Source organism: Nyctibius grandis, chromosome 4, assembly GCF_013368605.1.
Source record: "Nyctibius grandis isolate bNycGra1 chromosome 4, bNycGra1.pri, whole genome shotgun sequence".
In the NCBI taxonomy this organism is placed as follows: Eukaryota; Metazoa; Chordata; class Aves; order Nyctibiiformes; family Nyctibiidae; genus Nyctibius; species Nyctibius grandis.
The window spans coordinates 99,954,269-99,977,569 of record NC_090661.1 but is presented as its reverse complement, the minus strand read 5'-3'; the positions used below and the strand labels follow the sequence as shown (position 1 = coordinate 99,977,569).

Sequence of the window (23,301 nt, the reverse complement as noted above, 5' to 3'; positions counted from 1 at the left end):
CATGAACAAACAACAAGGAGATGCCAGGAGGCTTTCCCTAAGGAAGGAACAGACTTTATCATTTGACTTTAATTTTGCACTCAGGGACTCTTAATTGGAAGAGGAGGGGCACACACCACAACACTGAATTGGGGAGGCGATGGAGAAGTGGAAGTGAATTGTCATTCCAGCTTTTTGTTCCTGTTGCAGGTTTATCTTCTTACTGATTAAATTGCTCATTAGCAGTTGTGTGCTCAGGGTTCTTCAACCTGGAAACTCACTCCTGTCAGAGATACAGTGTTCAGGGCAAGAACAACCTGGGTGCATACTGGGTGGGGGTGGTGAAGCCCTATAACCTCTGTGAAAGTGAGTGTTGAAAAAAGTAGAAAGCACCAACTACAATCACAATTTCTCCTTATTACTTATCTTTAACCTCTGATTCTTTACTCATTGTTAATCCAATTTGTCAGCTGAGTTAGGAAAAGCATGTTAATGAATCTGGGATTGAAACATTGGTAATGTTCGTCAAACAGACTATACATCATTATATATTTGCATTTTACAGATTTCAGCTGACTAAAATGTCTCTAAGATCTTTACAGATATGACTTCTTTGACACCTTAGACTTCTATTTGCACCTATTAAATATGAAACAGTTCCAAACATGTCTGAAGTGGTTAAGTTTTCTTGAATACAATTGCTAAACCCATGAACTATCTACTGCCATGCTGGTAGCGACTTTGTAAAGAGTCATAGTTGTAGACCTGTGACTTAGCAGGTTCAAGGGCAGATGGCAATCGTATGAACTAAGCTATTCAGCATTATGAATCAACTAAAACAATTTCTCTGGTGTTCAATAATGCTGAAAATTTGTTCATTTTACTCAGGAGTAGATGAAGGAATTGGGACAACTTCGTGATTAATGTATGCTGAACAAAATTAAAATGACAGTGCTGGCACTGTGACAGCAACTTAAACTATCACTTTTAGAATGAAATAGTGCACATTCATCATTTGTGCTACTTCATCTTGCTTCAATGTTTTATTCAGGACATAACATAGAAAGGTTCAATTTTCCAATTATAAGAAGATATCTCCAGACTGACCTGTTTGGATATCTCAATTTATGTTTCTCCTGATGTAGGTAACAAGGAAAACTATATAGGGAACATATCCTACATCTTCCTTTTCATTTTTTGTAATCTTGCTTTTCTATCTGCAAGACACTGCTGGGGTTAGACAAACATCTGCTGGGAATGACTTAAGCACAGCTGATGCTGCTTTAGGACAGAAGGATGGACTAGATGACCTCTTAAGGTCACACCTAGTCCCATTATCTTCTCTTTTTAAAGGGAATAACACTACAGGGAAATGACAGCACATACTGAAGATAGTTTCCCTGAGTAAAACCCAAACTACATGAAAATGTATTAGCAATCAATAATTATGTGCATGGAGCATGTATTTTCAGACAACCCATTCAATACGATCAACATAAAGCTATGACCCTAAAAGTTGTTTTTTTAAAAATACAGGAAAATAAAATGTGTTCTCTTTTGTGGTTATTTGTTCTCTCTTGTTTGTAATCTGAGCTAGCTTGATATTATTAAGGGAAAAATTCATACTGCAGGGGAATATTTAAAACAAAACATGCAAATGACAAAGCATGGAAGAACATTAGAGTTCCTCATAGTTTGTGTAGAGCTTAGGGCAGACAGAGTCATTTTACTAGGAATAATTGCTGCATGTAATTGACGATATGTTAAAAAAAAAGAAAATGCAGTCACCCAAAGGCCTAGCTGCATATGTATCTTGGAATATGCAAGTGTCCCATTGCACTCAAGAGTTAACGAAGGGAAATTTTCCCTTGTCTTAGAAGTTAAGCACACAATTAAGGATTTGCATGTTCAAGGCCTTAAGATACTGACCATATGAATGCTATCCTTCCAGTTACAACATCAAATAACAATGAGTTAAATCTTCATATGTCTAAACTGTTTGTTTTGCCTAAATAATTACTGAGAAATTGCTTGTTTGGAAGCCCATTGCAAATTTACTGATTCATTTTTAATACTTGTAGTTAACCTCTTCCACCTTCAGAATTTATTATGGCAAGTTCAAATTATCCTGGAACAATTTAAGAGCACTGCCCAGTTACTAAGATGTTTATTAGGACAGCACTGCCTGGTTTGTGTTTAGGGTGTGAAGCTACAAAGGGTGTTAAGAAATCGATGACTTAACGGTGCATCCACCATAAATACTTCTGGATTAACAGCCATACCCAATCTACCAGCCATTAACACTTGAAGTCATAACTTCCATTACTCTGTTTTGCCATCCACAGCAAACACAAGGGGACACAAGATAAAACCAGCAGCAGCTGGACAAAAGCTCTCTGGCGTTTACTATCTGGGGTGGGGCGGGGGGTGTGGAGGGTAGAGATGCCCAAAGATTTTAAGCCTACTTGGTAAACAACAAGAAATAATGATCCAACAATAGAAAATAACAGATAATTTAAAATTTCCTTTTCTTATTCCTTTGCTTTCCTTCTAAAACATGCAGTAGTTGTTGAAAAGACAGGCAGCCTTTCCAACCCAGTCACACTTGTGAGCGAAAAGCACCAAGTGCCAAAGCCTATGAAACCCAGAGGTCACATGCGGTTGCTATCCATACTGATGTAACTCAGAGCCTGAGTGATTATATTCCCTGGAGTATAACAGCCTGAAATCTGAGGATGAATTTAGAAGGCACTGAAGGGGACAAATGTACAGCCAGCTCTGCAGCCATGGCACATGTATAGCTGCTTCTCAAATGGTTCTGTTCTGTGTCCCCTGACACATGAGAGATCAGTGTCTACTTTTTGAGTTTACACATTTGGACACACTGTACTGGAGGACTTGAGTTAACTTAAAGAATCCCACACTTCAATCTGTCCCTAAGAGGTATTGAAAGTTAATTAGGATCATGGGAAATAATTTCCACATTCCCTTTAAAAAAAAAAAGTCAGAGTTTTAGAGGCAGAGCTAGTCACTATTTGAACTTTTCAGTAAACAAACACATGAGAAATCCATCATCGCTGAAGGGCTGCTAACAGCAGCCAGCTTCCCCCACCCTCCTTGTATATCTAAGCTTTCAGGAAAAAGTGAAGCAGGAATAATGATCTATATGATCCTCCTGGGAATTGTCCTCCCCGTCTCCCCCACCCCCAATCACTTTTCACTTTCTTCCATACATAGAATAAAATGCAGGGCTGCGATATTTTAAGTATGACTGAACTAAATTATTCTAACATTTAAAAAGTAAGCTGAACTACTGCTGCAGCAAGCAAACATGGCCAGATCTTCAGTTCCAGTTCCACAGCCGGCTCCTGGTCTCCATCCAAGATATCCGGAGAGTCAGCAGGAAGCATGGCACTGAGTGGATGGTCCCACAGGATGCGTGGCAGCTTCAGCTTGTCGTTCTGCAGTGGCTCTGTGGGTCCCACAGGATCTGTGCGCAGCACTCCAGGTGGGAGATCGGCCAAGTTCATCCTCGAAGAGTGCTTATTCCCCTGAACTGCTTCTGGGTGTGTACCTTTTAAATTGCTCTATCTCCTTCTTCCTAAACCTACAGGAAAAAATGCCTCTCCAGGGTAGATTTGTCCAGCTAAGGATTCCCCAGGCATTTTCCTCCATGTGTGCACCAGGAAAAAGGCATGGTTAGATCTCACGCAGACACCAATGCAAAGCCTGAGGCTTGCTAACTATTCTAGCTCTTCAGCATTTTTATTTCACACAGATTAATTGCTGACAGTGTTAATTTTCAGCATCCAGGAGTAGTGAGAAACAGGTAAAAAAATCTTGGACTGAGGGTATTTTAAAACAAGAGTCACAGATGTTTTGAATTCTAAAACACAAGAATTTAAAAGTGACTGAAACAATTTCTGAGAATTTGTGGAGGGTGGAAGAAAGCCACCCAGAAGACTGGAAAAAAGCAAACATGGTAGTTTTCCACACAAAGATACTCCATCCAAAGATGGCAGGTCATACACTCTTAAGACTGTAAGAGTTCACTTCAGGGTGGAAAAGATGTGTTCAAAGCGCCACATGAGAGCGAGTTAAAAATAAACAGCCTGGAATCTGAAACTTCAAAGATTTTCCGTTTATTGTCTTCGTTTCTATTTTGGCAGGATATAACTTAGAAGCCACCCAAAACAGGCATGTGCCAGCAGTTTCAGGAGTAAAGCTAAATAAAAAGTAATTGCCTGAGCTCCTGCCCATCTAACACCTTTCCTGAAACAAGAATCTCAGGAATCCCTTCAAGCTGACTCGTCCATATAACATTCATCTCACAAGAGCCATAATTTCGCACGCTGAGTGTAAAGCTGTTTTAGCCAGCTAGAATATAAGTCTGAGTGTTCTCGGTACTCACATTTTGAAAAGGAACCCCTCAAGTGCTGCAGCTATGCCATTTTTGAGCAATGCATTTTAAAAAATGCGCATTGGTCACAGGACAGTATAAAATGCTTATGCTAATATTAAAAAACAAAAAGCAAGACTGCACTTGCTGCAGCCAAACCACAAATATTCAAAACCCAAGATAAGAGACCACACCCCACAGCCTCCATTACTACCACTGGCCCATTCTGACACCAGTTTGGACAGATTAATGTGCTGGGTGGGTGACAGCGTAGCCTTGGGTTAATTAGCTGTACTCAGTCCATTGTTTCAAACCACATCAGTGTGTAACTACTTGCTTCTTCACTTAACACGGTCTTCCAAAAGGCCACATGCAAGAATTGCTGACGCTAATGTAAACCATCACACACCGCACCTCAGCTCCAGTGTTTCTTATTTTCCCATTCATGCTTAATACTCCTATACATGCTCATAGCTGGAGCCTGAACTTGTGCCTCCACTAAAATTCAGACCCACAGAGAGAAAATTATCTGGCCCACTTCCTTATCGGATGACTTCTGGCTTCAGATCAGACTCTATTAACCAGTTATTTCTACCATCACTACAGTAGGAAGAAGAGAGATACTTGCTACTTCGAGATGAAAAAATAAATATTTTTAAAAGCTGCCGTTCTGAGACCTACAGTATGCCAAAGCATCATTACAAAGAATGGCAGGTTTTGAAAAAGAATAGCATGGATACAATAATGTGAGGGTTAAATTCTGCTACACCAAAGTCACCAAACGAAAGAACAGAACTGGGTTATAAGTTTTGCAACACATTTAGTAGATTTCTGCATTCTCAAAGGAGACTCCACCAGTAAGACAGGCCATTCCTTGTTGTGTTAAAAGGCATGGTGAGGTCGTTAGCCAGGACTTTGTAGCTTTGTTTCCCACAAAGGCCATTTTTGATGGCAGGACCTCCCAACTTTGCCCACAGGTTGAAGATACAAAGGTCCGCCCATATGAAGACGCAAGACCGATGGAAATTTTACAAGTCTCAGGTCAAATATTCAGGTGATGAAGCTCTGAGAAGTTTAGCACATCCTTCCAGTACCAGCAGTGACACAGATCTGTCTGTGGGATGTATTAAATGGTTTCTGATATCTGAGTGACTAGAGAAACTTGAAGCTGACACTTTCTTCTTCACACCACCAAAACCCCCCCAAATATTTTCATCCCTAGCTTTCCTTTTCGTTCCTAGCTCTGCCTGCACATGCATTTCATCAAGAAAGGTTTTCACCAGATGACTGGGTGAGAGCAACAAAACCCCACTGCATGGATGAATACAGCTTCATTCCTGGCTGCTTGGTATGATTTTGCCACCTACTATTTTCTTCTTGAAGACAGAAGTAAAGGGAGGTATTGCTGACCAGCATAAAACAAACTGCCCTCCCCCAAAGTCCCCTCCTTGTCTGTATATATTTTGAACTTTAAAAATGAACCAAACATCACAGAAGTGATGGAGAGCTATTTCCTCAGGGCTCTTCGGTAGGGTCCTGCTGATTTCATGTACCTGAGTTCCTTACATTTCCACAAAGGAATGGAGCAAGAATGTTGGAAAGTTTTAAGTCTCTGCATACTTCTTGCTGCTTTCTGGCAACATGTAAGAGTCTTTTACTCTTTAATGTGCTACATTGTGCACATCCTATACCCATTTTGCAGGTGCAGCAAATTAAATTCAGAGAGATCATTTGCTTTGATAAGGTTCACTCCTAAGAGTTAGTATTCGGTCAGGGACTTGAAAGCACATTTTCCATTTTGAGCGTTTCATAGTGGTCTTATGCCAACCAGTTTCCTGGTAGCTAGTTGGAAGGTCTGTATAAGCAGCCATTGGAGAAAGTTGTGTATATGTCTTCCTTAAAACACGGACAAGAAAGTAATTGTACAGAGATGCCTTCTGAGAAACAAGAAGAGAATATACAATTTAAGACCTCTGAGGTGAGTTCTTCTGCTGCTTCATTCACAGGATAGAGGCAGTATATAAGGCAGGTCTTAGCAGTTGGCAGAAACACTGTATTAGGTGGATGCTGGTACAAATGTTGTCAGTCAGAAGGTGTACAGGTGTTGCAGTTCTAAGTACACAGACTAATACCTGACATTTTGCAGTTTCACAAACAGCTCTAATTTGCAGGAATGTTAGTCATGATGGGCCTACTATAAAATTCAGCAGTTAGTAATACTCATCATTTCCTCTCTAACCTTTTCCCCCTTCCCATAATATAACCTGCATACTGATAAGAATAGCAGAAAATGAATATTTTACTGTCACAAATCAGAATGCATCAAGTTTTAAGTAGCTTACAAGAAATGTATATTTTCCTCAGCTAGGGCAGCATGATCACTCACCATTACACACACATACAATATAGTGATTATGCACAATATTGTCGAGAGAAACTAGAAGCTAGAGGATACATGTAGTATTTGTTAACTGAAATAGCAAACAAACAAAATATACATCTAAAATTCTCACCCTGTCCAAGTTTACATCATAGAATCATCATAGAATCACAGAACGGTTTGGGTTGGAAGGGACCTTAAAGATCATCTAGTTCCAACCCCCCTGCCATGGGCCGGGACACCTTCCACTAGACCAGGTTGCTCAAAGCCCCAACCAACCTGGCCTTGAACACTGCCAGGGAGGGGGCAGTCACAGCTTCTCTGGGCAACCTGTGCCAGTGTCTCACTACCCTCACGGTATAGAATTTCTTCCCAATATCTAATCTAAATCTACCCTCTTTCAGTTTAAAACTGTTACCCCTTGTCCTGTCACTACATGCCCTTGTAAAAAAGTCCTTCTCCAGCTTTCTTGTAGGCGATCACAACTCCAAACTCATTTTTTTTCTAACTAGTGTGAAAGACATCTATGGCTTTCCTCATTTGACGTGAAAATGGAGAGACACTCTCAAAGACATGAGGAAGTCATCCAAGGAACATCTGTTTCGTGTCTAGACCTGGTGCTAGATAGTAAAGTGATGCCACACTAGAAAAGAAATAGTCATACATCTCTAGGAAAGAAGAGCAACCTTTCAGCACTTTAAACTTCAAGCCTAAATACCTTTATCATTGTAAATTGACTTTGCAGTCTTAGTCTTGCTCAGACTTTATTATTTTTGGTAGATAATTAAGAAGTGCTAGTGGCAGTCAGAAGAAATATAATTAATAGTAAATATCTTCCTGCATGTGTACTGAAGTACGACAACCTACTGAACTGTAAGAGCTTCATAGCACCGCCAAACTGTCCCTTCCAGAAAGTAATCTGCTTTTTCTTGGTAAATCTTTTTAGATTATGTCATGTCTCTAAGTTTCCCTGAAATTTCCCTGATGTGGGCAATTATGATCTTACTTAATACCTGCATTTGGACTTAAACTGCCACAAACTGTTGCGTGACATCAATAATTTGAGAGGAGAATAGAATAGAATAGAATAGAATAGAATAGAATAGAATAGAATAGAAGAGTAGAATAGAATAGAGTAGAGTAGAATAGAATAGAATAGAATAGAATAGAATAGAATAGAATAGAATAGAATAGAATAGAATAGAATATTGGAAGGGACCTACCATGATCATCTAGTCCAACTACCTGACCACTTCAAGGCTGACCAAAAGTTAAAGCATGTTACTAAGGGCACTGTCCAAATGCCTCTTAAACACTGACAGGCTTGGGGCATTAACCACCTCTCTAGGAAGCCTGTTCCAGTGTTTGACTACCCTCTCAGTAAAGAAATACTTAAGCTTCATAATTTCTTACTAAAAAAGGGAGAAGAAGAGTTTACTGCCTGAGACAGCATTAACTTAACAGCATTTGAAATATTTTACTTGACAACTGTTTGTTCTTGTTTTTCGTTTCTCAAGTTTACATCTTTCAAAAACAGTGGCAATCAGAAATGGTAGCCAGGGTTGGTGGAAACAGAAAAAGGCCCAAATCACACATACTTCACTTGAAAAGGATGAGGCAAATCTTTCTGCAGTGAATCCTCCAATCTTAAAGAAATTTCATGAAAACACTTAAAAAGGTGCTCACAGCCTAAAAATCCTACTCATTTATCAGCAAGTTACTGCTGCTCCTTCTAAGTTGTATCTGTCATTCTATCCCAGGTAACATTGATGATCTGGAAAGTATTCAGCCCCATGTTAAAATCACGCTGGTACTAGGTAATTTCTTCATTTCAACAGAGGAAAACCCTAGTAGCATGAGAAAATTCCAGTATTCAAGTAAAAAGTATCAATGCTTCAGACAATATATTCCCTTTGGGATATTTAATAAAATCTAGATTACGTTACCTTCTGCCATCCTTAATAGCACCGAGGAATACCTTAACTCTGAAAGTAGTCCTATTTATTTAATTAGGTGAATTTTAAGACATTTAGAAGAGTGTATATTAGCTGGGTTGGTACTTCTTAGTAGGATTGTTATGCAGAGCTGAGCATGGCATTTTGCAATTGTTTACAGTCCCATCTTACTTCACAGTCATATATAACTACAAATGACACTTCAATGTTTCTCTGTCTCAGATGAGAGTTTATTAGTATGAGCAAAAAGCATAGGAGTTTAGGTCAAGGGTTACTACAACAGCTGGAGTCTTGTTTATAGCTATGCAGTAAGGCGAGAAAGTCAGTTTGGTAAACAGTAAGTAGCCTTATTTTGTCAGGTTATTTTGAATACTGCATCATCATCATTCATCAGGATGACAGATTTTGAAAATCAGTTACATAAGAAGAGAAACTTAATGAACAGTCCCCAGCTATCAACAGCAGCCAGGCTTCAATTCTATTCACAGGAAGAAACATGATTTCTTACCTTGTAGGTCCTGGAATTGATGGGGATATGCTCTCAGCCAGTTGCACAGCAGTAGGAAGAAGATCTGAGATGTCCTGACCTCCAGATCTTTCTGTGCTGTTTTCCTGAGGGTTGCTTTTTAAACCGTGCCCATTGCCAGGAGGTTGGCTTAATTCTGAATCTTGTGGAGGGCTCTAGAATGAAAAAAAAAGAACAATTTAAATAACTACTGCTATTTTGGAGAATACATAAGCTTAAGGAGTTTTGGTCTGCCCACTGACGGACAACTTCTGTGGTACATTTCACTACTTAGACGGAACTTGCAGGTTCCAAAGCCAAGACTTTTTTTTCTTAATGACAGAAAACCAGAAGGAAGTGGTTGAACCAAAAATAAATACTAGGAAAAGAAGAAGGAGGGAAGAATGCAACAATTGTTCTAAAGCAGCCAGGGCATTTACTGACCCAAGGAGGGTACCACCTTCTCTTTTTCCAAGCATGGCAAATGCTTCTTTGCCAAGAAAGTTTAAAATGAGAAAGGATGGAAACAGGCTTTAAACTTTGACACTCAAAATATTAACAGTACCTTTGGAGTCAAGTTAGAGATAAAGCCCGTGTCAAGACCCAGCACTTGAATCCAAGTCCAGATTCTTTTCCTCCCACTTCGACAAAACTCAGAATGCCTCTGAAGTGAAATGCAGGGCCTGATTCTTCACCAGGCTGCCTTTCTATAATAACAGCTACAGGAAATTCTGCAGTTTCTGTAGTAATAGCTACAGAAATGCTATTACACAAATGTGGTAATGCTGCATCACCTCTTCTCAAAGGTAAATATTTACCCAGGATCTTCACCCGTGGAGACATGCCTTTACATGAGTGGGGGTTTTTTTGTTTTGTTTTGTTTCTATTGCAAACTGGTTTTGCTCCAGGGAGGAAGAGAGTCCTGTGCAAGTGCCAGGGCTGTGACCTGTGGTGTGCCTGCAAATCTCTGGGGTTCTACAACACCCCTATGGGGCTGCTTACAACAGGTAGTGGCACCTTCCTGCTGATTTTTTTTGGCAGAAGTACCTTTAGAAGGCAAAGAAGAGCTGGTAAGAGCTGCTTGGAACAGTAGCTGAGGATATTCTTCAAGTACAACAAAAGAACTGGAGAGAAACAATTAAATGTAAAGCAAAAATGATGTCTGAATGAAGAAGCTCCATTTCAAATCCTCTGGCACATCAAGCAATAGTGAAAGAGAAGGAAAACTGCTTCATTAGGTCACCCTCAACATGCAGTCACTGTTGTTTTAATTCTTAACTGCAATTGTAAAAAGCCTAAGGCACACTTAACGTAAGGACACATAAGCGTATGTACTGACAACAGGAGAACCACTTTAGAGTAATGTCATAGATCAAAAGCACAGTACACAATTCCAACTAATCTCTTGGGGTATTTTACTCTCAGTTTTTAGGTTTGTTTTGTTCTAGAAGTAGTCAATAAATTGCAGAAAGCTATTGTTTACAAAATGACACTTCTCTGTGTGAACATGGTGTGCTCTCACACACCCAAAGGCTCGTCGTGATCAGAGCCAGGAATGAGAGACACCCAGTGGACAAGCAAAGCCCATGTAGTGAGCAATTGAAAAGGTCAGGGCATGCTGAAAATATAAAAAGACTTCCTTTAGAGTTAAGGCAAATTTGATTAACTCTCATATCCTCTGCCTTTCCCTGGAGGAACCCCTTCACTACAGCTTTGCAGAAGTCTCCTTTATCACACTGCTTTCCGCTGGGATAGACCAAGGGCTCTTGGTTTCATGATTATTAAGCACTTACCCAGCATGTGCTGACATCTGGCATTTGGAATATTTATCTAAGTATATATGTTGGCCCCAAACCCACAGTATACCGCAAAAAAATACTGGAACATCAAGATCTATACATGGAAATTTTTTTCTTCCAGCCAGAAAAAAAAAAGAAAGTAAAAATAGAGCTTAGTTAGCTTACAGAGCTCTGTTTTGCTTTTGGTGCTATGTTTTGGGCAGCCTTGCTTTTGTTTGCATGAGAAAGTTTGCATGGCGAATTTATTTCAGCATGCATACACCTGTGCAGAGAGAAAGAACTATGAAAAAATGCGTTATTAAATTAATTATCAGGAAAAAAAACCAAACCAAAACAGTGACTTCTGGGGCCATATGTGATCATGCTGGAGCACGTCCATGGCCCAGTCATCTCTCACAGACCATCACTACACCCACACCCCAGAGCCTACCCCACTTGCCAGTCAGCATTTAGAAAACACAGCAAGCCAAGGTGAGGGTATTTATATCTTGGCAGAAGAGGAACTCCTTCAGCTAGGTGGGCCCAACCCCACGGAGAGTCAGTTTTCAGAGCATGCCCTGACCTTGACCCACCATGGAAGCAGGAGAAGAGCAAGGCAGCAGGTTGGTAAACTCACAACAAGCCATGCGAGGCAGCCACGGTGCCATGCTCTTACTTAGTCAACGTATCATGTCTTATTGCGAGAGCTACAGCTGGGTCAGTCTGGGAGGTGGGCCACAAACAAATGCCTCACAAAAGCAGCCAAATGAACAATAATTTTCAGGCCATTTGCAGACAAAAATGACCTCCTTTCCCTTCCCAGAAGGGCAGGGAGGGTAGGGAGAACCACACCAACAACTCCAAGAAATTAGGCCAATTTACAAATTTGTCCAGATGCCTCGAGCAGTTGGCAAGAGCAGTGAGAACTAATTCTTTATTTTCCCTCCTTTCTACTACCACCATCTCAAATTTTCTTTCTGTGAGGAATACCTCACAGCTCTCTTCAGAAGACGAAGAGCTGCATGTTTTGTCTCCTTCTTCTAAAGCCTCTGTCATCTTCCATGGCAGAAAGGAACATGGCAAAGAATTAAGTTATTAACCTACTGCACTCTTAGTACCCACACATTGCTTCTAATTAATCTCTCTTTCATAAGATCAACCACTTAACTCAAAAGGCTCCTTAGGTTACAAACCTCTGTTCTACTGGCCTGCAGTAGTCCCACTTTTGGAGCCACAGCATAATAGGGATGCCTCCTGCACACAAATCTCTAAAGGAAAACTCTATGCAGACAACCAGTATCCTTTGGATTGACAACCAGAGCCATGAATCCCACAATAACCTATAGTTAATCATGAACATGGCCTCAGTTATGGCACTAGAAAGAAATACTACTCATCAGCCTGTCATATAATAAATCCAACAGCGCATTGCTACCAAAGCTCAAATAGCACTAACAAATACAAGGAGACCTAAAACTGTCGTTACTTCTCGTAGGTGCTTAAAAGCCAGCAGTATAATAATTCCAGGACAGTTTGAAATCGTAACCATAGGATGGAGTCAGGGTAATTTGTCATTGACTCCCTGAGTCTGACACTTCACAGAACACTTTGGGGCCAGAATATTTTTGGTAGAAATTTGCTGGATTTTACTTTTACTATTCATCTCCGTAATTCACAAGTTAACTACATAATATAGACATTTATGTGCTTGCTATACCTGAACACCTCATCTCATCCAAACTAGGATATTTCCATATTAGACACAGAGAAGGGCCCATGTCCCAGTGATTTTATCAGCTGTTACACCAAGTCTTAATATCTAAACAAAAACACACTGGGAGGGGCAGATTGAGAAGGCAAGGAGAATGATCACAGCAAAACAGGTTAGTTATGTGCACTGTTTTGAAGACTACTTTTAACATGTTCCATAGGTTGTTTGGGGTTGGTGAGGTTTTTTGTTTGTTTGGTTGGTTGGTTTTGACTTTTATGTTTTTAAATAGTTTTGTGCTTTCAGAGATTTAATGTTTAAGATATTATAGTCCGTCTCCCAGTTATCCCTAAGCAACTGTCACTGGCCACAGAAAAACCTGACTCTTTTTCTTCCAGTTCTGAACATGACCAAATTTAAGATATATTAAAACAATTTTTGCAACATAGCTCCTGTTGGAGCAGAGAGGAGTTTGAATGGTTGATACCCTTCTTTTTTCTTTCCAGGCTGTCAAGTGTTTGAATGATCAAAAAGAAAAGCTGCCCTCTTACCTAGTCAGGCAAGAGCACTCATGGCCAGGAAAGTGTGTTTTCAAAAGAAGCTCAAAGGAGGATTTTAACAATAATCTAAAATAAATTTTAATGTAGATATTTAAATGTATAAGGAACTGCTAATATTCCAAAACACAGGAAAGCTTTATATATTGGTCTTCTACATTTAATGTAATTTAATAATCTCAAAAGAACATGCTCTGTGAATCTATGCCAGCCAGCAGAAAAACATCATTCAATTTTTCTATCAAGTTTTTCAAATTTAAGCTAGTTATGCAAATTAGATGCTGAACTAGCTTTCTAGAGCATGCTTTTTTATTTTTAATTAACATCTGTGAAAACAATTAGAAAGACTATGTTTTCTTCAAAAATATCATCAGAAAGCTGCTGTTAAATAAATTACTTTTGAGGTTTCAACACGTACAGTCTCTGAAGTGATTTACTACAGAAGCTTGCAGCTAAATTTGCTCTATATTTGTTTCAAATGTAGCATACTCCTTTTTGATTCTGAAATTATAAAAAGTTACTTAATTGAAAGACTTAAAGAAATAACCATATTAAAAATCAGAATACAGAAGTTCTCAGCAGTTTTCTGTTTAAGTCTAGGATAATTAAAAAAACCCAACAACAAACAAACCAAGTTTGTCACAGAGTATACAAACAACAGAAGGAAAACTGAACAGCCTATACTTTTTTTTCCTTTAAGTGTACTATTTAAATGAATAAAATGATTCTCCTGCAATATGAAATGTAATTTACATTAAAACTTTCCACAAGCATTGGACTCTGCAATAACACAAAGTAAATCTACAGGATCACTTTATTTTCCTGATGACTTTGAACAGGAGCTTAAAAGTTAAAAAAAAAAAAAAAAAGAAAGAGAACTCCATTAACAGTGTAGCCAAAAGGATTATGTGCTCTGCTGTACTCTGGCTAAAGCTATCATACCAGAAAGAAATTCCTTTAATGCTACATGGGAGCCTGTTCACAGCTCAGCTCCCAAAACACGGACTCTCCCCTCCTCGTTCAAAGCCATAGCAACTGCATTAGGCACTGCCACAGCCGTGTGTTACAGCAACTCGAGAAGCCTCGTGTTTCCCAACAAGCCACCAGGCTCCTGATCACAAAGCACAAACCAGGTCTGGTTTTAAAACCTAACAACATTCACACTCAAACCCCTCCAAATAAGTGAACTTCCCTTGATTCCCCTTTGTCTCAATAAAAGTTGTTTCCTTTTACATCTGTCCTCTGCAACATTCCTCCATTATACACACATCCTTTTATAGCAGTTGCTGGAACATGCCATAGCTCTGACTAGCTCAAAGTAATCTTTGAGCAGTTACATTAAGTTTCCATTCCCACCAGCTCCCTCTGGTTACTAGGGGGGAAGCTGGAACAAGCTTTTACAAGTCTCAATCAATAAACCAGAACTTACCTTTTATTTTTCTCCATGTCTTCCATTACAAGTGGCTTTTTTTTAATAGGTTTTTTTAAAGTCTGCCTGCTAGAACTGTTGGTTGTTTGCTCCCAGCCACCACCTCCTCCGCGGGGACAGGGATCAGGCTGCGGCAGCGCAGGTGAACGCTGGGACGCAGAGCAAAGGTCGGCCCCGCAGCGCCTGGGCTCCTGTTTCAGGATCAATCACCAAGCTGACCTCATCGGGAGGATGGACACATGGTCCCAGTTAGGGACAGCGGGCCACACACCTCATCAGCCCAACGGCTCGCACGTGTGTGGCTGAGCAGGCTCGCACCAAGCAGAAGAGCGTGCACATGGTGCTCTTTGGAAAGGCTGCCCTGCGATGCTTTGCAGCGATTGCAGGACTGGCTGCAGAGAAAGGGAGCGAAAAGTTGTTCACCCACAGCCTTAATCAACAGGATGTTCCTCCTTACTCTTGTTCAGCATTAAATCCATACCTTGAGAACGGACCTGAGACACCAGAAAATGGCTTGCTGCAATTCTTAAGACAATCAGTTCACAGTTCCTGAATGAGTCTGCCTAGTACCCTGCTACCGTCTAGAAATCAATACCCATGAAATATGAATAACCCAGTCTATGTCAGAAAAGTGGACAGAAGAACAACAGTTTTAAAGGTTACATTTTTCTATAAACAGAATTGTACAGATCACATGGTTGGGAAATCATATTTTTAAAATGGCTGTTGCAATTTTTTAAGACAGAGCAGGTTTTAGCAGCTACTTTTTTGGCTCTTCTGTTTTTTTTTTCCTTGCTGTTCTGCAGGTACAGTAACTGAGTAGTAAATTAGATTTTTCAGTCTTTATATCCTTGGAGAACCATTGTTTCTCTATTGTTTGGAGAAATGGCACCAAAATAGATAAAAATTAGCTAATGAATGGGTATTGCTTTAACAATCAGAACTTTTCAATCCAGTCAGCAAACACTGGTCAGCAAAACTACTGATCACAGGAGAGTAACAAATTGGTACCTGACATATGGGGTCAAGCTTGAACTCCACGTGACAGTCAAGATGTGAAGAATTACACTAAAACTTGGTTTTGTCACATTGAAGGGAGCTACATTTTAATAAACAACTTGTGCAGCAATCTGCATTACTCAGTGCCTGCCCCTTGCTGAGGGTGGCTGGACTACAGCAGTTTAGAGAGGGGGATGACCATCACGACCACTACTTGCTTTTTTGCCCAAACATCATGACCACTTAATTAGTTGGATGTAATTATGACATGATCAGATGCGAAAAGCAGACTCTTTCTTTAAGGGAGATTCCATACAGAATTTTGCAATTACAGTAGATTTTTTTTAATCAGTAATGGTGTAATTTGCTATTGCTTCTGGCTTGGCTTACGTGTCTCTCACAGGAGTAGAATTTTAAGTTCATGCCTTTTCTAACTAAAATCCTCAGAGGGTCAGGAATGCAAAAATTGGCATTTGGTAGAAGTCTCATTTAATCTGCTTCTTACAAATACAAGAAGCAAAGCAAAGTGTGATACGGTAACAACGGTATTTGAAAAACTCTGCTTACAACATTCTATGGTAAGTACCTACGACCTTTTCTTAGAGAAAAAGGGTTGCTTTCCCTCCTGAGAAATACCTACTGAAATGACTCTGTCTGCAAACATAAAAATAAACAGTGTGGGGATTGTGTGTGTGTATACATATATATTTTTATATAGTCACCATCTCATCCTTGGTTTTGCATTCTTCACAGAATACACGACTTCCTCTCTGCTACAGCAAGAGCAATTCAAATCTTCAGGCTTCATTGTTCGTGTTTATGACCCTTCCAATCCACTGAGGGCACTAAACTGTTTATCTTCAGATCCTTGTAATGTCAACATAAGTGTCTTCTCAAGAACTTGCTGATATGTTTGAGCCTTAGTCTGTTTGAACGTACGTAGCATGAGTCTGCCCTGGGCCAAATGAAGCATAGCTATATAACTGGCTTCATGGTTCTTCTTAACCTAATCTTTCCATCTCTTTATGTGATCTATGTTCTGCAGGCAAAGGAAAATTCATAGTTATCCTTGTAACTCCACTAGACTTGCTGCAGCTTCTTATTTTCCTTTATCCCTTTCCTGACAGTTGGATGAAGACCTGATGAGTACATAGATGATTTTCTTAAGGATGGCAGGTGCATGAGAGATAGCAGGAGAGAGAGAGAATAGAGTTGTTGATCTTGAGAAAAAAATCTTCACCACATAACTTGCAATTTCCAGTTAATATAATTTTAGCTAAAGCAGCTTTCTAATGAGTGGTTCTTAGCAGCCTAACAATGAAACACTTGAGAAGATGCTGTTAGATTTATACAAAATACTACTGGGAAAATCTTCTCCAAGCTGACATCTAAACTGTTGTGCTCCCCAGCCGATAGCGTTTGTTTGCCTAGTAATTTCTAACTACCCAAAGCTGTGGAAAATGTAGGTCCAACATTTTCACCCTATTTCTAAATGGAGAAATGTGGTAAATAATTATAGAGGTTCTTTATAAATATAATTTTTTTTTCCTTTTCATCTGTACCCATAAATGTACATTTCCCATCAGAAATGGTGGTGGCTTTACAGATGCGAAGAAAGCTTTAACCATTAATTCAGAAGAGAAGGAATAGTCTTCCACCTTCCTTCTCACTATGCTTTCAAATTAAGAATCCCATCATAACTTTGAACCTTTATTCTTCTTTCATCCTCCCTCCTTCATTCACAGGGAAGATGAGAACAAGTATAATTATTCATTGCAGTGAGAAGTGTCCCAGAATTTGCTGCATTTGCATAAATGGATGTAGAATTCTCTGAAAACAATGTTCTTTTTGTGTAAACTCGAACAAATACTTGGCATTACTCACCGTAGAATATTGGACCAGTAGTAATTATCATTAGAAGTAAGCATTAATGAATACGGTGGCCAGAGGCATGCTAGAACTACATAAGCATCAGTAATGGGCTTGTTGGCCCAGGGCCAACTGCCATCGATACCCTGTTGTGGGCAAATGTTGACTGAAAGGATGTGGAGCAGTGCTGCTGGCCTGTGCACTCCTGATGTGCAACAGATGAAATGGAAGGAGAAATGAAAGAAAATAATAATTTAGAGAATAAAAGTGGTGAATCATGTGAACACAACAAACGCAGAGAAAAGCCCGTGCAGGGTAACAGCACACCTCATTAAAATGCTATAGGCAAAATTATTATGCAGAAAATTGGGAATGTATTTTTGTTCCCAACTGAATATAAACAATGGAATGTATACAGATGTTATTGCACTATCCAAAAAGTATGTAAACACACAGTATGAGCACCAGACCTCAGAGGAATCTGTCCAGTTATCATCTGTGGGAATGGAGACTGAAGGCTGGGAAGCTGCTAATGTGCCCAGTGCATTCTCTGTTGATCCCCATAATACTGGGCTCTGAAAGAAGAACCATGCCAATGAACTAGATCCATCATTTCACATAGGCATAAGAAAGTTGAAATATGGAGAAAGTAATAATGCAAAATATTAACTGCAGAATATGCAGCAGTCAAGATTCGTTCATAACAATTAAAAGGAGAAACCCTAGCAGGAACACAGCATGACACTTCAGACAAACAGACTCCTCAGAAGTTATGGTCCCTCTGGCAAGGATGCATGTGTTGCCTATCTTACATGTTTCACAGTGAAAAACAAGCAAGAGCAAAAAAGATAGCCACACATTAAATTTTATGTTTAAAGAGAAATGGACAATAACATAGATGTGGAATAACCAGCTTCGTTTGGTGATTTACTTATTCCGAAAACAAGGAAGAAGAAAGGATAAAGAAAAATATATAGAAACAACTTATGTGGTAACTGACTTTGAAATTCCTTCTTCAACTGTGGGGCTAGAATTTCAATTCAGCAGCAGTTTTCACCTTCAAAGAGCTTTACAATTACTTGGTAACTTTGACTTTTCTGTAATCATGAGAAAGGCTGTGAAACATGACAGCTATCCTCCTCAGAAGTCTGAGTGGCAAGAATCAAAAACCTGAGTTAAAATTATGTCATATTAGAAAATCCAGCCTATTCAAGCTTTAGAAAATTCTGTGCTCATGTTTCCAGTGATAGAGAACCCCTATTTTTCACATCCTCCACCCACCTCTTTGAAATGAAACCAAAGATGTTCCTGGTAATAGCATAATTCTAGTAGATGGGAGACCATGATAAAAAACAGTCACAAAAGTCAATAATAGTGGAGTGGGAGTCGGCTTCTTCTCCCAGGCAACTAGTGATAGGACAAGGGGACATAGCCTCAAGCTTCACCAGGGGAGGTTCAGGTTGGACATCAGGAAGAATTTCTTCTCAGAAAGGGTCATTAGACATTGGAATGGGCTGCCCAGGGAGGTGGTGGGGTCACCATCTCTGGATGTGTTTAAGAAAAGACTGGACATGGCACTTAGTGCCACGGTCTAGTTGACTTGGTGGTGTCAGGGCAATGGCTGGACTCAATGATCCCAGAGGTCTCTTCCAACCTGATTGATTCTGTGATTCTGTGATTCTGTAATAATCCTGTAACGTACAGTCACTCTGCAAGCTGGTCCCTGAGTTAACTGCGCGAACCCCTGGAGTAGTGTGGACAAGGCTGGGCTGCAGAGCTGGTACGCTGGGCTCACACTCCTTCACACAGACCACGTGCCTCACACCGTCAGACATTTTAGATAGCAGATTTGTTGGTCCTAGTCATCTTGGTTTCACTTGCAAGTGTGGTTTTATTAGCTGGCATCTGAGCCCATACTATCGAGGTCTAGGGCTGAGGAAGTGCACAGATACATCAGTCTCTATGAAACTATGAGCCTTTTCTTTTTATTACAGCCACATAGATGATTTTTGAACATTTGTCTGTCCAGAAAAGTCAGGGAAAAGTCTGAGGACAGATCTTGCCATTCCTCTATACTAGCCAGTGCATTTGGATGGATGAAGAAAGATGTGTCTAATGGGCAGCACAATGGCTGAGACCTTCTACAGCTCCATAAACCGTGGTACTTTTCACAGCTTCCCATTAACCAATACCTCCTTTACTTCCCCTGTATTTTCCCTGCTAAAGGCTGGATCTCAAGGGTCAAACTGGGCCAAAATATCTGTTTTTTCTAGATCGTTTCTTTTTCAATTTAAACACTTTTCTCTTCATGTGGAGTTTCGCTTTTCAAGGAAAATGCGTCTTAAAAATCACTTATATTTAATTCAGCATAAGCCCAAGCTGTGCCACTGACAGAGTCCCTTGTTTGGAAGCAAGCTTTGCCATTCTAATAGGGCAGGGCACCAACCTCAAATCTCTCAGTGATTTGGACTTTGTGTACTGTTACAGGAAAACAGAACATGGTTAGTATATGCAAAATCACTTTGTTAAATATAATGCTGGCCCCAGCCTTGTTTTATCTAAGCATTATCTTTGCCCATTTCTACTAAATTTATATTGTATTTTCCTCAGAGACTAGACTTTACAAGACAGGTTGGGTATTTACTCTTTCTCTGAGTGCCTACTACGTTCTTCATAGTAGCACATTTATTCCACAGATCTTCCCTCTTATTAAATAAGTTCTAAACTTAGCACAGGCTCTCCAATCTTTAATGCAAACCACGTGTACGGCTTCCAAGTGACTCAGCTGAGAGCTAGAGCTGGGCAATAGTGTTCTCTGATAAACACATAAACAAAAACAACAACTCATGTCAATTGGTACGGAGTATAAGAACACCCACTGAGCTATTTTAATTGTGTTAGAGTTGGAAGGAAAGGCAGCATGCAAAGGGGGTCAAATGCAGGCTGTTTCTCTAAAGCATAAATTGCTACCAAAAAAAAAAGTTAAAAGAAACCAGATTTTTTTTTTACAACTTGCTGAAAACTTAAATGTAGCTGCCTTGCAAATTTGCAGTCAGTGTCAAAAAACCCAAAAGCCAGAAGCAGATGCATGAGAAAAAGCACAGCCAAGCCTGATGCTAACATTTTGAAATGCACACCATGCAAACCAGTCTCATCATCCAGTACCTGCTGTGTTCCTTGGCTTGGTGGTATAAGGATGACTTTATTTGCATTGGGAACTTCTGACTAAAAAATTAACATATTTAAACGTTTCAGTGGCTGTATGAAAGTTCACTATTCATTAAGCAATACTTTTTCAATAGCTGTACAGCAGCTTAAGTGTCTTTTAAGATGTTGTTACTACTTCTTGTTATTTCTCTGTTAATAGTGACTGAATAGACTTGGAACTGGAAGCAAAATGAACCCTAATGCATTTTATAATCTACCATAACATGAGAAGAAGAAAGGATGAAACACGTCCTGGTATTTTAACTGTTGAAACTAATGAATTACAACTTTTATCCAAGCTTATATTAGCATACTAACTTCTAACGTAACTGTACACCACTAGCCATAGCATATGGGTTTCCTTCATTTCAAGAATTTAAAAATAAATCACCAAACACCAACATGCGTTAACAACGCACCCTTCTAAAACAGGTGTAAATTCCTGGATCAGCACACTTATGTTGCAAGGTGATTTCTGACCAAGGAAAGGCTACTGTGTGTCAGGGCTCTAAGGGCACCATAGCCATTGCCTGGCTCCCAGAGCCTCCCCCACCCTGCCCATTGCCCAGGACCCTATTTTGGTTCCCCCAGGGATGTCATGCCCAGCAATGCCATAGGATGTTGGTCTCCTGCTCCACCATCGTCCTGCCCTGCCTGACCATCAGCCCTGCTGAGCCAGGCTGACCCACAGGCTGAAATCCTGGACCCATCCTGGCCTGTCCCTTTGTCCAGGGATGTGCCCAATGCCTGGAGCTGGGGCTGCGCCCAGCTGTCCTGGTCCCTGGCTGGGGAGGTGGGATGAGCCAGCTCTGCTCACCCTGTGGGGACCCTTGCAGCTCCCGTCCCCCAGGGAGCAACGGCTGCACAGTGCCCTGATGCTATGTAGCAGTGTCACTGCCAAAGAAACAAACAAACAAACAAAAGTTGCCTTCAATTACCACTAATGACACTGAAATAGGAGTGTAACTGGGAGCAGAAGATAAATGTGGGGTAAGTGGCCCATGAAACCAATTTCTGTAAGGTTTGCTCTAGGCTAGTAGGGAAAGAAAATGCAATCACACTGTCACACTCACCTGATTTTCTGCACTACTGTTCTCATTGCCCATTTTGATGCTGACGTCCAGTATCAAACAGCAATTAAAGAAAGATCACTGGAAGAAAAGAAAAAGCTCTAAGTCTTCTGTAAAAAAACAAACAAAAAACCCTGGAAATTTTGGAGGAATGTCACCTCAGTCACCCTATCAACTGCCCCTCCTGACATTGTCTTACAATGATTTTAAGTTATAAATCACGCGAAAATAACTCCTAATACTTTTTTTTCATGATGTCTCTCTGCTGTCTTCCCTACGCTGGCTCCAGTTATGCTGAAAGACACTCCTTGAAAGTCAGCTTTGTTACTCTGTTTCTGGATTATCCCATGTCATTTGAGCAGAAAGGCATTTTCCTTGCCAAAGTAACTTTGGATGGACAGCCCATACGAAAACCTTATTGTTTTAACTGTATTCAAACCACTTGTATGTCTTGGAGATCCGGTAGTGAGCTGTATGCTCACATTGTCAGAACCACAACGTTAAACCTGACCGTTACTGTAACAGAAACAATTTTCCATATATGCACTCAGCTTTAAGAAAGAGTAAATGGATCTTTTACCCTTATCACTGGTGTTGTACCCTGCTTTTCTTAGGCATTATTCTGCTTACAATGTTATGATCTAAACACTTTTTCTTTACATTTACCAGGATCTGCCCACCTTAATTACTATTGGTTTTATACTAGTTCAACTCTAATTATTTAATTTCAAAAAAGTCCTCAGAGCATTAGAACTGTAACCAGCAGCTGTGGAACTAGTGTCTCCCCAGGCATTACTAATGTCTGTATTTTTTTGCAAAGGATACTCAATAGTAAACGTACACAACAGAGATTCACTTATAGACATTTACTTCTTGCTCTAGACATTTTATTTTGGAGCTCAGGAATTTAAATTCACTATATTTATTGTATTACTGGATAGGTGAAAATTACACACTCTCTTCAATTTTTTTTTCCAAAGGTGAGATTGGTCTGTGGCATATGTCTAGAAAAACTCCATTAAAGTCAGGCTGTAAAAGAAAGATTGTACTTTGTTAGCCAAGGAAACTATACAAGCTGTTAAGGAATGTTATTACTTATTACTACAGTACACTTTTTTAAACTTGAAAGATTATTTTTCTTCACAGGAGGCTTGGAGAGAGAAAGAAGTTCAGTATTGTGCTTTTAAGCTATGCTCTGTTTAAACTTGAGTGTCTTCGGGGGATATATTGGTGCTTGAACTTGCTCCTGTTGAAATCACTGGGGCTGAGATTGCACTTTTAGTGATTAATTAGCAACACTAGGTTTTATCTGCTGAGATTACTTCCAAATCCTCTACTGTTTTAAAATAGTACTGAACTAATTAAAGACTGTATGTAGTATTTTCAAAATCATTATTCCCCAAGTACGAAGTACTCCATCATGAAGTAGTGTGCACACACAAATCTTTTCAGGCCCAGCTCACTGA

General features: G+C 39.9%; 1 protein-coding gene across 4 annotated transcripts in view; it reads right to left on the bottom strand.

The window, feature by feature from the left end:
* Positions 1-23,301, bottom strand: part of TACC2 (transforming acidic coiled-coil containing protein 2) — a 150,187-nt gene that overhangs the window by 110,719 nt on the left and 16,167 nt on the right. For all 4 annotated transcript variants that reach the window (XM_068398076.1, XM_068398078.1, XM_068398077.1 and 1 more), the window contains exons 3-5: positions 21,839-21,916; positions 20,724-20,783; positions 9,222-9,394 (exon numbers count right to left, since the gene is read on the bottom strand). In XM_068398076.1, the coding sequence (XP_068254177.1) occupies positions 9,222-9,394; positions 20,724-20,783; positions 21,839-21,871 (266 nt within the window). In that variant the 5' untranslated portion in view covers positions 21,872-21,916. The remainder of the gene's footprint in view (positions 1-9,221; positions 9,395-20,723; positions 20,784-21,838; positions 21,917-23,301) is intronic.